A 15,105-nucleotide genomic window follows, 5' to 3' on the forward strand; every position below is an offset into this window, starting at 1 on the left:
TTATACTGTAAATCTCCAGCCATGAATTTGCAGTAGTGGCAGCTCAGACCGAGGGACAGACTGGAGCATCAAAGGCAAAGACACCGGGCTTAGGCAGAAGATTCAATGGGCTTGTTTATCATCATCATCGGCTAACTAACATGAGATTATTAGTATGACATCTGTCATGAAGTCTAATAATAGCTAATCATTATCTGGCCAATATTATTGTGCACCACCACTACCACTGCTGCTACTACATTGTTACAGAGGTTGGAAATTGAAAGCATTTTAGCAAGTAGCAGTTCTTACCTTTGCCAAGATAGACCATGCCATACTCCCGGCCCAAAGCAGTTTTGATTTCGACAGTGAAGCACACCTCTTTCCCAATTAACTTCTTTCGCAGGAACTCTCTGGCTTGAAAGGCCCAAGGCTACAAAGAGAAAAAATATATTCAACTATATGGGCAACAATAGCTCAAGTGGTAGAGCGGGTCATCCTACAGCCAAAAGATTAGGTTAGAATCCCAGCTCCCACAGGTGCATGCTGTTGTGTCTTTGGGCAAGACACTTTTCATACACCAGTGTACACGGACACTGGAGGCAATGTAGAGTGTGAATGGTTCTCTTATATAAAGCGCTTTGAGTGCCTAATGTAGGTGGAAAAGCACAATATAAACTCAGACTAACTATCATTCTTATTATACATAATGTATATAAAATGATATAAAAATTAGATGTAACTATTTAGAAAGATGGACTTTATGAACACATCACCATGACATTATGACATCACACATGACATAATGGCATCCCTTGACTTTACGGCAACCATAAAAATAAAGAGACGACAAACACCAGGTCCACTTTTTTTTGCCAATTCGGACCTGCCGACTGAGGCAGTAGTTTTTGCAAGGTTAAACCCACATTCACAAAATAATAGTTATTAAACCCATAGGACAACTAATCAATGAATCGACACCTAATCAATTATTGAAATAGTTGACAACTATTTTAGTCATCGGTTAATCGTTTGTGGTATACAAAGACACAAAAAGTGCAAAAATGACATGGATATGTTGTAGTTTTGCAAAAGTTAGTTAATTACATTTCCATGTCAATCATCAGGAAAACCTATTTGTTTTTAAAGTTAGAGTATGAAGAGTGTTTTGTATATTGTAAATCTCATAAATATTATTGGTCTACATTTCACAACAATTATCCAATCAGGATAATTCTCATCAACCATTTGAACAATTTTCAAGTTACTTTATTTGTTTTCCAATTCTTTATTTCGTGTTAACTCAACAAATTAGTGACTATATATGTACATACTGGTACATACATATATTGTTATCATAGTGACGTTTTGTCCAACTGCCTCAATGGGCCATAAATAACTCCCTAGAACTCTATCACTTTCAGGCCTACTATTTTTTTTAAATGCCATGAAGATTAATCCAGCGCTATGTTAAAATCAGATTGCCTGTGTGCATGGGCCGCACAAAGGAAGGACAGGTGAGTGCGCACTGATGTGTGAGCAGCTGGAGAGGCCGACTGTCCGTCACTATCCACTGTTTAGAAGAGGACAAGTGTCGCCAAATTTCATACATTTTGTGAAAAGGCGATAAAGTTATGTAGAAAAGGAGACTTGAAAGAATGAAGCGCCCCTGGATAAAAAATATATCAGAAGTGCACACAGCAGAGCTGACACGTGACACTCACAGTTAGCCGGGCAAAGGGCTTGGTTATGTTAGTAATTAGTAACAGTTAAGAGGTTAAGCATGAACATCCCTAATACATACATGCCTACCTACCTACGCCTTAAAAACAACTACAAACTCAGATGTTATGTTATTGCCTAAATTTGGATCCACTGTTTTGCAATGTAATCTTGATTTCCACCAGTTTATAAAAAACAATGCCTCTTTAGGTAAGCCTTTTAAAACTGAGGACAAACTTTAAAAAAGAACGAATGAAAAGTAATCTACACTTGTGTCCAGGCTCTTTTTGGACATCTTTGTTTATGCTTTTACCTTGACTTAGCCATGCAGAGATTGCAAAGACTTGATTCTGGAATATCTAGGTCTTTTTCTGCACCTTTTAACAATCTGCTCTGCACACTGGTTATTCAATTCATCACCCCAACATTTTGGTCTTTTTCAGGATAAACAACAGAACATAGTCCAAAAGTGCTGACTTAGACTTATTTTTATTCTATTTATTTATGCATTTATTTATATTTATTTAACGACGTGCATTGAGGCTCATGAGACATTATGATCGTGTTAATTAACCGCTTGAAAACAAATGTTGAAGTTGCAATCAAAGAATAAAGATGAATAGAATAGAATAGAATAGAATAGAATAGAATAGAATAGAATAGAATAGAATAGAATAGAATAGAATAGAATAGAATAGAATAGAATAGAATAGAATAGAGAAAAATATACAGGATATCAAACTCCATTCAAATAAAATAAACTACAACATATCAATAGTTGTAGTACTTACTTTACTTACTTTAATACTTTTGTTTTCATGTGCATTGTAACTCTATTCTTATATATACACACACAGTGTTCCCTCCCTGTAACGCGGTTCATCTTTCGCAGCCTCACTGTTTCGTGGATTATTTTTAGTACAATTTTGCATGCTTTTTTACAGCGTATGAACGCCATACGTGCATTGTGTTCTGCGTCCAGATCGACTAGTCGTAGAGTGAGCCTCCTGTCACTGCAGAGGGGATCTCTGACAGTGTCAGAGATCCTGGGCAGGTCCGACTCCATGTTTACTTTACTCTGCACTTTTCCGTGAAAATAAACACCGTGAGCATGTGGCGCTCGCCTCAGCTAAACACGAGCCTTCTGTAGCCTGAAACTGCTACGATAAAACTTTGGTCATGGCTCCGACTGTCTCTTAGTTTGAACAACCACACAGTGGAGACAAGAGCAGCTCACGATGTTTCCATCCCTAAAAATCTTATTGGACAAATAAAATGGCAGTGTACACCAGGCATGAGGGATTTAGTGAGAAAGGGTATAACGTGTGTGGTGAGGGGTTTTACAGCCTTAAAACATAGTATATAAATTGTAAAAAAAAATAAAGCTGACTACTTCGCGGATTTCGTTTATTGCGAGTTATTTTTAGAATGTAACCCCCGCGATAAATGAGGGACCACTGTATATATAAATTAGTGAATAAATAAGACCTGCTTTGTCAATAAATGGACCAATTGATCGGTCTGTAGCAGATCCCTTCATTTACATTTAAATAAACAAGAAACAACAGTCCTGTATCAGTATCGTGGTGCAGAATATCGTGATATATCACCAAATCGATATATTGTCACACCACTAGTGGGGAAGTGATGATAAAGTGACAGTATTAACACATATTGCACATAGGTTAAGTAAGGATTAAACAACGAGGAGCCGTGCATTCGACGGTTATAATGCACGACGCGGAGTCAAGAACACCACGACGCGCAGCGGAGTGGTGTTACTCCGCGAAGTGCATTATAACCGTCGAATGCACGGCTCCGAGTTGTTTAATCCGCTTATACCATGGTCCCACAAACGTAACATTTATAATAAATATTTGTTTCATTTACTAAACTCACTAAATATGCCAGACCACCGGGACTATTTTATGTTGGTTATTAGCCGGTCACCGAAGGCTCGTCCCAGGGCGAGTCATTCTCCGCAGCTACGAGGATCTCAGTCAGGCGCAACCAAACAACATAAGCACACGCTGCATCGCCAGAATCACAACACAACAGGACTAACCCGGCACTTTTCCGTGGAAGTAAACACCGATGTGCGGCACTCGTGGGCAGGAGTTGTTTCACTTTTACGCTGTTTAATAGATCCATGTGTTTAACCGGAAGCTAGCTAGCTAGTTCAACGAGCTCAACTGTTTATGGAAAGCTGCGGTGGAGTCCGCTTACACCTGGCCCCCACGAACTGAAACTTTTATGATTGACTTTACTAATCCAGACAAATATGTTTAAATGCAGGATCATTTTATGTACGCCTGAAAATCATGAATAGTGCCTTAACCGTTTTCAATAGAAATGTAAAGCTCATATTTTATTAACAGTAGCTAACCTAGCTGCTCACTCTCCTCTACTTCCCATTTATCAAACATTTTGTTTTGGCCCAAAACGTTGAAATTAAACAAAATCCATCTCATACGTTCTTGTCAGTCACTAATTACGTGTTTATCTGATTCAGCTGTGTCATGCGTTGCTATGGCGACGCCCACAGCGGAGTGATATCCCAGTGATTTAACTACCGGACTACGTGTGCGGTTATACGAAAATAATGCACGCTTGTTAGCACCCACCAGCCAATCAGAATCGAGTATTCACCCAGACCATGGTATAAAGCACAATAATGAATTGTACAGTTTGACTTGCTGTAGTGTTCCTTCCTTCACTGAGGGTGTCTCAGTCAGCCACTGAAAGAGAACTCGCTTCCTCTATAACACTACTTAACATATGACCAGTTTGACCACATAAACATACTCACCTCATCAGGGACGTCCTTAGTGTCGGGCTGGCCCTGCGCTGCTCTGCGTGCCATGGTCCCTGTTCTGATGTTGCTCAGATTGATCTGACGCTCCGGTGGGGGCCCTCCTCGAGGCTGGCCCCGAACAATAATGGCACATCCAGACAAAACCTAAAAAGAGAAAAAACTGTCAGCTACAGAGGGGTATGTATAATCAATCATAATGTTATAATTATCTTATGTTTTTTATTATAAGCCCTAAGATAAGGGTAAGGATATTAAACAAAACTTGTTTACATTTGCGCTTAGAATTTTCTTTTTTTTTTGCATAACCCCAAAGGATTACTAGCAGGCTGTAAGCAAAGTGACACTTGATAGTTCTGCAGGATGAGATCAGACCACCTGACGTCTAGGCTAAATACTAAAGATGATAACCCATAGTGAGCTTTGACAACCATGGCATTTACATGAATCTGAGCAAACAGGTTTTATCTGTAGGCCCTCTAGAGAGCATCCAGGGGGCTGTTGATCTTAGATGTTGGGATAGATAAAAGTCAACCCTAAACAATCTGTCTCAGCCAAACTGCTTTAGATCATAAGAGTGAAGAGCGGACCGTTGACTAGCTATTAAACCTGGCTGTTTGAGCTTCTCCATACAGATGTGGTATAACAAGTCCATTTTAGATAGGGAAGGGTGATGGTCATTCAGGTAAGGAAATCAAGAAGTGATGGTGGCAGCTGCCTGATTGTAATTACTAAGAAATCAACCCCATGAGACACTGTCAACAAGACTCCACTCCACACTACGTGTCACTTTCCCGGTGGTTGGACTCTCAGCTGTAGTGGACCGAGCCCATTGAATCAAACATGCCGTGCGATTGAAAACATCGTAGTTGCAGAACTTAAGTTCCCCTTTCCTAAGTTTAAACTCATGAGAAGTGTTTATTTACACAAACTGGATTAGCCTCGTCTTCAAAAGCAGAAATCTCAGTCACTCGTTTAGACAGATAAAACACGCACAACGTCGCCTGAAGGAAGAGGTGTGATGATACTGAAGAAGGCTGATCGCAATTTTCACATTGTAACAAATGATCCGCTAACACTTAGCTTACTTACTGGGAAATAGAACACCTTCTGCAGAAAGCAAGTTGTAACAACACTGGTGTTAAAGTGGTTGAGCCTAAACCCCAAGAAACGCAATGCAAAGACTCTACTCTAAGTGCCACATTTACTAAAATAAAATGTCAAAGCAAAACTATTCAACGAAAACTCAACAGTGCTCCTTAGCCGGTTAGCAATGTAGCAAACATGCTAGGATCATGTCACAGACGTGTCTTAATCGACTACTTATTATTGGTGACCATCGCTAAAATCAAAGTGGCAACGTGCTATCTGACTTTGTAAGCTCAACTCATAACCTTTACGCGCGTAGCAGGGTTTTTTGGCTCTACATTTATTGAGCTAACTAGCTGCACCCTTACACTTACGCACAAGCTTTTCACACTAAAGCCTTACCATCTTTACAATGCCTCTCTGTAGAGCGGCTGGCTGAGCTGGAGCCGAACCTGAAGCCATGTCCACGGTCGGAGATTTGGAGCCGCTGAGGGGGTAAACCTGGTAAGAGAGCTGGGACTCTGGGAAGAGTGACTGGTGCTCCACTGAAAGCCACGGCAGAAAGACTGTGCACAGACCAACACACACGTTATACCGGAAACACAATCTGGCATGCAAACACAGTCACGTCTAAGTTTTTCCGGGTTCGTGGACTAAAATGATTTGCAGCGAACGGGGCCAGCTCTTGAGCGCGTAAGCGAATTGAATGAAACGCTTCCGGAGCAGGATGTGCGACACGTCAGCACCATCAGCAGCACAGCGTGGGCTTTTAAATCTTCCAGCATAAAAGTTCGCTTCATCCATTGCATGCGTATTTTTGCGCAAATAGCCATGCGTAAAAGTTTGACATCGGAAAAAGATTACCAGAAATGTACATGCTATGCTGTTTTATTTACGCAAGTAGGGCATTTTAAGGCTTTGAATTTAAAAAAAAAAAGTAACTTGATGCAATTCAACCTGTTTAGCCTAACATTTTTATTGTATTTGTTGCCAACACATTTACAGCCAGTGTTGAACGCCTTTTTATTATTATAGGGACAGCGCATACACATTTCTGTGAAAATGCCAGGCTATTTTTCATCTGTAGTCCCTGGGTAGTTGTTTTGTGTCATCTTGAAGGGAATAAAATTACAATTATACATAACACAATGCGATAAAATACAACACAGCAAAAATATATGTACATGAAAAAAAACAAAACAGGACAACACTGTTACAAACTCAACAACAGAGACCTGTCAGACTAACAACCAAGGGACAAGAGGCCAGCAGGGGGCAGCAAGAGGTCATCATGTCAGTGCTGACAGCTCTGATTTTCAATTAGCCATTTTTCAATTTTTTTTTACTGTATTTTAAATTAATATGTATTAATGTTTCTAATTGTTTTGGGGGTGAGATTCCATTCAGGGGCAGCTCGGACAGAAAAGGTTGTTTCTCAGAGGGATGATGCCTCTTGCTGTTTCTCTGGTTCTCCTGGGTTCTGTTGTTCTGGTGTGAAAGAACTGTGGGGGTGATGATGACAAACCATCTATTATTTTATAGATGAGGCAGAGCTGAGAGTATTTGTACTCATGTTTTCCCAACTGAGTAAATGATGCTTATGTGGACAGTGATGATATGAGTGGTTTGAGAGTTTTTATGGTAAGTTTGTAAGGGGGCTGGATGGGTTTGAGAGTTGTGACACTAGCATGAAACCATACAGTTAAACCGTAGCTTAGATGTACATTTTTCCTGCTTGTATTGACATTTGGTGCTGGATGTGTCTGAAGTTGTTGAGGGTCAACTATCATTTTAACATGTGTTTTTTGTCTAGGCAAATGTGGGCTTTAATCTTATACTTGTGCTTATATGGTTTAAGATTTAGCACAGAGACACAACAATGCGGTGTTGAGATATGAATGTAGTCTATTATTTTCAATTGGCCTTGCATAAAAATAAAAATAAATCGTATCACCAGGAGATCAATCTCAAGTCATACGGTGACTTATTGAATGTTGACCTATTCCAGTTGTTCAAGATTCCAAGTTCGAAGCAGTAGACTGTACTACAATTTTCTGTCCTAAAGGCTACCTACTGTGACGTTTGTGTGGTTGCCCTTTTTTATTGTCTTGGGCCAGTGCCTATAGTCTTGTGTTACAACTTTAAAATGTACACCCCAAATAATTGTCCTGGTGGGTTGTCAAAAATAACTCAAACACTGAAAACGAAAACCAGAACTGAAGAACACGATTTGCGACGTCACTGTTAATGGTGTGCAAAAGATCCTTCTGGCTATTTATAAAAGACAACTCTATAAAAGACAGTCAAATCTATATAAAGCAACATTGGAGCCTGATGATAAAACATATAACAATTCAACAGAGTTTTTTTTTCCTTGTCCTTCAGTAAAATGCCATACGAGAAGCGCACATTTGGCACCGTTGCGCGCACTGCGCCACTGTGCGCGCTTTGGAAGTGTTTGGAAACCCTTTTACGCGGTTAAAGGACTCCTTTGTCTCTGCTTTTTAGCACATCCTGTCTTGTCAGTCTGTGATTTTGCGCATGAAACAAAGACATATAATGGTCTGATACAAAAGGTATTTTTCTGAAGGATTTTAATTTATTTTATTCCAACGTATTCCCTTTTGGAGAGAGTGTTCAAATTTACGCACAGCGTATGGTCTTCTAAATGTTTAGCGAGGACCTTAAACAATCTTCATTTGTGCACGTTTTATGAGCAATAAAATACTGTATATCGACCGGCCCACCCCGCAGCTTATATGTTAAAAAGATTTGCTATATTTGTCCTTTGTGTTGTTGGCATGGAGATGAAGGTGTCCAAAAAATACTGTTCCCTATCTTACCCCCTGGTTGTACACACAAGGAGTTATTGTCGTGTAACTACTGGTTAATGTATAATTTGCACCATATGGCATTTTGGAATCCAAGCCTTTATTTCGGAGGCACTTCGATCTTTGTGGACCCAACTAATGATATTCAATTAGTCATTAAACAGAGGAAAGACCTGGCTTGTGTGTGTTCTTTCACATAGGCTAATATTTGCTGTTCAAATATTTTCCTTTGAAACGTTTACACCGCATTTTATCTACAACCTGTCCGATGAACATCTGTGAGGTTTTGACTGTGTTTTTTTTTTTGTTTTTTTTTCATAAACCATGTAAGCCAAACGATCCATTGTCCAAGACACAGCACGTAACCATGGCCTATTCACCCAATTCATAACAAAAAATAAATAGCCTGAATAAAAGTCAAATTGGTTGATAGATTTAGAAATCACCCATTTGTTGGAGCAGATTTCCAAATGTTTGTTTTAAGGAGACAAGAGATTTAAACTGAACCACTCAACCTTGGCAAGGATGCTCAAGTCACGTGATCAAACGCTATTCTCACGTCAGTGGTGCACATTCAGATGAATAAAATATTTTTTTATACAATTCTATGTTGAATAGACCATGTCAGTGTGTTTTTGTGGGTTTAAATTCAACTCGAACCAATTGCACATGGGGAACAAGCTATTGGCAATAACAACAACAACAACAAAAAACGCAAGATTCGCATATAGGCCGAGGCCTATTGACCAATTAAGCCAATGATCACAGTCATAAAGTAATGACTTTCGTGAGTTGATGATATTATACCTCACTACAACACTGTAAGGCTTGGTGTGAGTCAACTTAAGTGTGAGTAAAAATTAATCTTATTTGACAAGAATTGCAGGGATTTCCTTTCTTATTTTTCCCCCCTTTTTTTCTTTTTTTCTTTTTTTCTTTTAGCTTATCACGGTTGTAAACCCTCCAAGCATGTGCCAATACGCGCACTTAAGGTAGACCATACGTCACTCCCGGTTGTCTATAAAATGCAGGTGTGTATCATGAACTCGATGAAATTCTGGAGAGATCTCCTGGCCTCAGGACGGTGTGCGATTGCTTTGCTTTGCTTTGCCTGGAGATATGTGTGGAACAAACACTGACTTGCTAAATAACGGTAGGCCTAAATGTATTTTTATTGGTGTAGCCAACAGCCTATACTATCGCATTTGAACTAACACACTTTTTGAACTGTGTATTGAAAGCATCCGGCAATGTGAACCAGTTAGGAGGCACTTTTTTGAACGGTAGACCGCTGCCTGAACTCAAGCGACGAAAGATGATAGAACTCGCCTGTGAGGGCGTGCGTCCAAGTCAGATTTCCAGAATATTGCGTGTATGTGTGCGCTGATATCTGTGCAAATGTGTTGTGGTGTCACTGCTCAGTTCTTACCCTGGCCTGGCCATGTGTTGTCAGGTGTCTAACGGCTGTGTGAGCAAGATATTGAGTCGCTTCCGTCGCACAGGGCTCCTGGAGCCCAAGACCATTGGTGGGAGTAGACCGCGACTCCTCACACCCGGGGTCATCTCCACTATCATCCAGTGCAAACGAGAAAATCCCAGTATCTTTGCCTGGGAAATACGGAGACGAATGGCAGCAGAGCAAACCTGTAAGGCACCTAAAGTCCCTAGCGTAAGTCTTCTCACTTTACATTTAACCTACACTTAAGAGGCCTATACTCGTTGAGAAATAATAATTGTCTTTGAAAGGTTTCTTCCATCAATCGTATTTTAAGAAAGATTCACATGGTCAATGGACCTTTGTGTTTGGAGACCAAATCGACTGTTTTAGCTGAACATGGTAGGTAAAATAAAAAAATCATATTCTATTCTATTCTATTCTATTCTATTCTATTCTATTCTATTCTATTCTATTCTATTCTATTCTATTCCAAACTATTCTATTGTAAAGGTTAAATTAAAATTGTCTATTTGTTGTTACCACAGAGGAGTTGGTTTTGGAAGACAAATTAGACGTTAGCAAAGCCCAACACAGAAGCCGTACTACTTTCACCCCAGAGCAGACCACAGCCCTTGAGCAAGGTCACTGCACTTTCTGCCATATCCACATGTACTGTACTGTACCTGTGTAAACTGAATGTATTTCTTGCAGAGTTCTGCATTAGTCATTATGCTGACATGTACACAAGAGAAAGACTTTCAGCCATGATCCAACTCCCAGAGGACATCATCAAGGTAGCATTAAACTGTTAAATGATGCAAATAAAGTAATAGACATGGAGAATATTATTGTGTTGACATATTGGGTGTCAATATTTTAGGTGTGGTTTTCCAACAGAAGAGCCAAATGGAGGAAAGAACTCCTGCAGAGTAAGTTTATTATTATGATTATTATGGTTATGATGATAATTATTATTATTATGTGTTTTTTGCACTTTTTTAGACCGAGCCAATCAGCTGCATTGGGATTATTCACCACTTCATCAAAGTAATCAAAGCTGTGATACAGAGCATCGGGTAATTGCATCCCTGTTTTTAAACTATTTTTTGTGTGTATGAAAATGACGATGTTGATAATAGTTATGAGGATGTTGTTATTATTATGTTGTTATCTTGTTATTATCTTTAGGTAGCGATCATGTCTGGTGTTTATCATGAACCTACCGAGGCTTCAGTCCTTGATCCAGTCAAAAGTAGGTTACAATTTATTTTAATTCTACCATGTGAAAATGTTTCTATAGTAATTCACAAGTTTTTCATAACACGTGTTTTTTTCTCTCTGACTATGTGGATTTTATTTCCTTCATGGCCATTTCCATCAATCCCCACAGTAACGGTGAACAACAAATGTCCACCATCAGTTCCTATTCCTCAGCTGTTCCTTCATCAGGGTAATTATGAAATGGTTCAGAATACAGAGAACGCCCCCCTGGCTCGGCTCGGCCCAGGACACATGAACACAAAGCCCTATGTCAATTTGGAAGCAGACACAATGAGAAGGGATTACAGCTCACTGACAGATAACTGGAGCCATCACAGACCGTCTTTTATATGGAGCCAACCACATGAGACGTCTATCTTCTCACAGCCATGGGAGGTCAGCACACATCAATACATGGGTGGGCACTAAGGCCTTTTTGGATTACAATATAACTGAAATGGCTTTAATTAAGAAGCAATAACATTTATTTTGCTCAATATTTTGTTTTGTAATGTATCGTTTTTGTGATGTTTTTGTATACAAGAAATGATTGGGAAATAAATAAATAAAAATTAAGTGGCCTCAGTGACTGATTTGGATGAATTTGACAAGGGTCAATTGTTGGTGCTGTACGACTAAAAACGATAAGTTCATGGCTCACATTTACTAAGCTGTTGCTTATATTATATCCAACACATTGATGTTTTATCGTTTTATGATGTGTGGATGCAAGAATAATGCTTGTTTTTGAGACTGCAGGGTCATGCGTTGACCAGTAGAGGGACACAGAGGGCTATTATTACTAATGGAAAAGTCTTTGCAGCGTAAACATGATGTAGATCAGTGGTTCCAACCGCAGAAGTCTCGGAACACACCGACCCAAATGAAAATGTGAATTTATTGTTGTGTTAAAAAAAAAAAAAAATTGCCCCGTTTTAGTGTATGCTGTTTGATATTACGGCAACACCTTATTTAGCCTTAATAACAAATAAATTCACACTTAATTCATTATGAGAAAGTAGTTATTAACTAATGAATTGTTCATGATGAATTAAGTGTTAAAGCAGTGCTAAGTGACTCATTCCCCTAGATGCCATAAGAATAAACTGTGCTCATAAGCAAATATTAATATTTGAATTGAAATGTACTGAGTGCATGAAATGTACTGAATATCAAAAGGATATTTAAATGCTATAGAGTCATGATTTTATTATTTTCTAGAGAGTAAAGAAATCTAGTTAAGAGGTTTTGGTTTGCATGACTGTCAGTGCCTTACAACATACAGATTTGGTCAACAATGTGTAATGGTTTCAGCATAAACCACAGCCCAGGGATTTTCCGAGATTAGCTCTGGATGGATGTATTGGATGCTATTTATTTTATGATCACGCTGTTTGTCTAAGTGCCAAACATGCTTCCAGGATTTCCTCACCAAGATAAAGTATCTATGAAAGTACAGATGTGTAAAGTCAAAATATGGCTCTCTATCTGCTCTGTGTTAGTTTTTTTTATGATTGCAACAGGGCAGAAGCTGTGAGTTCCTGTACATCCCTGTACTGCACCGAGGAGAGGGTAAAATTTGAGTCTGCAGGTTAACTGGTCAACAGGGAGGGTGCAGATCAATTGACTGCTTCGTCTGCACAATACACTACAATTTTCTAAATATAGAGAGATCACAAAAGGTACATCATAAATAACCAACACTCTATTACTAATGATAAAAAAAAATGTTATTGCTTTTGTTAGATACAGACCACAGCAGACCAGTAAAGGACCTGTTTTAAATTGTCCCAATTTGATAAAAAATAACTTTTCCTGCCCACAAACCTGCTCCCTTTGAACGACACTTAGATCAATTATCGTGGTTTAGGTTTAATATCATCATAGTATAAAGACTACAAAAATAGGAAGTCATATATAAACTTCAGTATGACAAAATAGCAGCTACAAAAATGTACACTTTACATATACAATAGAGAAAGATGTAAAAAATACAGTACCTTCATGTCTTTACAAAATGTACAAAATATACATTTCAAACAGTGTCAGGATATTTACAATGTGTTGATTAAATTAATACAAAAATGAAAATTAAAACAAATATGAACTGCCTTATTCTATTTGATCATTTCAGTAAAGTTGTGTAAAAAGTATTTGCAGTATTGTACACTCTTTACAATTAAGCAGCCACATATACAGACGGTAAGACTTTTTGTCATTTTATAGTGCAACTCTGATCACAAGCAATACTAAATAGTGTTGTAAGGAAATATTCAAATATTGGAATACTGAGTTATGAAACTTATATGTCATACTGTAAAATTCTGTCGGAATATTAACTCTGCACTACACAGTACTTAAATAAACAAGTACAATATACTGTCCAATATACTGTACTGTACAGAGGGTGCATTCACAACCATCTCGTGTTTGAAGTCATGATCTCAGCTGGAGAGTAGGGGGCAATATTCAGTAACTATGGAATATGAATGTGTAATCTGCAACTGAATCTGCAAATGTTTAACTTTACCAACCAATCCCAATTCGTTATGTGCTGACTCTACGTACCTGCCATGTTTTATCTTGCAGATTTTAATTCAATTGTGTTGACAGAGACATTGAACTTTAAGCCAGTTTGTGCCCACACAGGAATTAGACCAACAAAACAGATGAAGGCAAATTCTACCATAGATTTCTGACTTGACCCACTAACTATTTAACTATACATGCATTTTCAATGACATCACACATAGTTCCGGTGGTCATTTTGAATACCAAAGTAGAATTATGCAGCACTACAACATGTAACAATATCTTTACTCAGGATGAAAATGAAAGACAACTGATGAGTGGAAATACTACAGTGACAGCTCAGCTCTGACCTGATGCTTGGAGTGTGGTTGGAGAGGTCAGAGCTGAGCTGTTGAAGCTAAATGCTAACCGGTAGCATGCTAACGTCTTGAGCAGATTAAACACTGACTCACTGGTTTCTTCACATAAACGTGCGCTCTCTGCAGTGTTTTTTTTTACTGTTATTTTCTTAAGCAATGATTACGAGTACATAAAAATGTCACTGTCAATTAATTGTCTTTCATTTTCATCCTGAGTAGAGATACTGTTACATGTTACAGCATAATGCTACTTCGGTATTCAAAATGGCCACCATAACAACAAAAGTCACATGGCTGAAAAGCAGGTAGGCTTTTTAGAATGTTATCAGTTACCACACAACCTAGTGCATATGGAGAATATGAAGCCTATTTAACATTTGTCAAAATGCTTTCTTAAAAACAGTGTCTTGTTTGACTGAAAGCAATAGTACAGTTAACTAATATTGCTTATGCTCATATTATTTGGTAAGTCATTGAGGAGTTTTCATTGCATCAAAATTGTGTTGTATTTCTGCATTCATGAGTTCACATAAATAAATAGACCAATACTACAATGCTTACAAAAAAACAACAGACAAAGAAATAACACAAGTCTATAAGACCCATAAAGTCACGGCAAAACATACTTCGTAAATCTACACTTTCCACAAGACAAAAAGTGTAAACTATCCGACTGACCACACACAGCCCACCAGGGGCCGGAGTTCCCTCCAAATAGCAGACGGAGTAGCTATGTTGTATTTGGCATAGCTCTTCTCTCATTCTCATGCTGCAAATATTAGCACAAGAATCGAGGCTGTTCGTGGAGTCCTTCCTAGAACCTCTCACGGGTCGAGTAAACTGACAGTTAGCGCTCACTTGGGAAAAGGCCATACAGCTACTGCTCACACATTTAATTCGAAGAAAACCTGAACTAACCTGATCAGTGGAAAACAGTTTTTAAATTTAGGTAAAATGAGAGACATGGCTCCAGGAGTGAAAAACTGAAATAAAGATGAAAAATGAAAAACACACAAAGTCTATTGTGCAGATCAATCCTTAAATGTTTCATGTTGCACCACAGGGCACACCAATGCTTTGTCA

The 15,105-nt window shown here is 38.6% G+C and overlaps 2 protein-coding genes across 2 annotated transcripts in view; one reads left to right on the forward strand and one right to left on the reverse strand.

The window, feature by feature from the left end:
- snd1 (staphylococcal nuclease and tudor domain containing 1) overlaps positions 1 to 6,223 on the reverse strand; it is a 133,914-nt gene extending 127,691 nt beyond the window's left edge. The window contains exons 1-3 of the mRNA XM_079582761.1: positions 6,005 to 6,223; positions 4,511 to 4,660; positions 292 to 412 (exon numbers count right to left, since the gene is read on the reverse strand). Of these exons, the coding sequence (XP_079438887.1) occupies positions 292 to 412; positions 4,511 to 4,660; positions 6,005 to 6,064 (331 nt within the window). The 5' untranslated portion in view covers positions 6,065 to 6,223. The remainder of the gene's footprint in view (positions 1 to 291; positions 413 to 4,510; positions 4,661 to 6,004) is intronic.
- Positions 6,224 to 9,552: 3,329 nt separating this feature from the next.
- Positions 9,553 to 11,088, forward strand: pax4 (paired box 4; the record flags this gene model as incomplete). The annotated part of the gene is made up of 8 exons (XM_079552184.1): positions 9,553 to 9,586; positions 9,675 to 9,805; positions 9,887 to 10,102; positions 10,180 to 10,270; positions 10,417 to 10,512; positions 10,583 to 10,665; positions 10,752 to 10,800; positions 11,060 to 11,088. 8 exons carry the CDS (start codon positions 9,553 to 9,555, stop codon positions 11,086 to 11,088), a joined length of 729 nt encoding a protein of 242 aa, XP_079408310.1.
- Between the last annotated feature and the right edge of the window lie 4,017 nt (positions 11,089 to 15,105).

This window comes from Gobius niger (assembly GCF_951799975.1).
Source record: "Gobius niger genome assembly, chromosome: 2".
Lineage (NCBI taxonomy): Eukaryota > Metazoa > Chordata > Actinopteri > Gobiiformes > Gobiidae > Gobius > Gobius niger.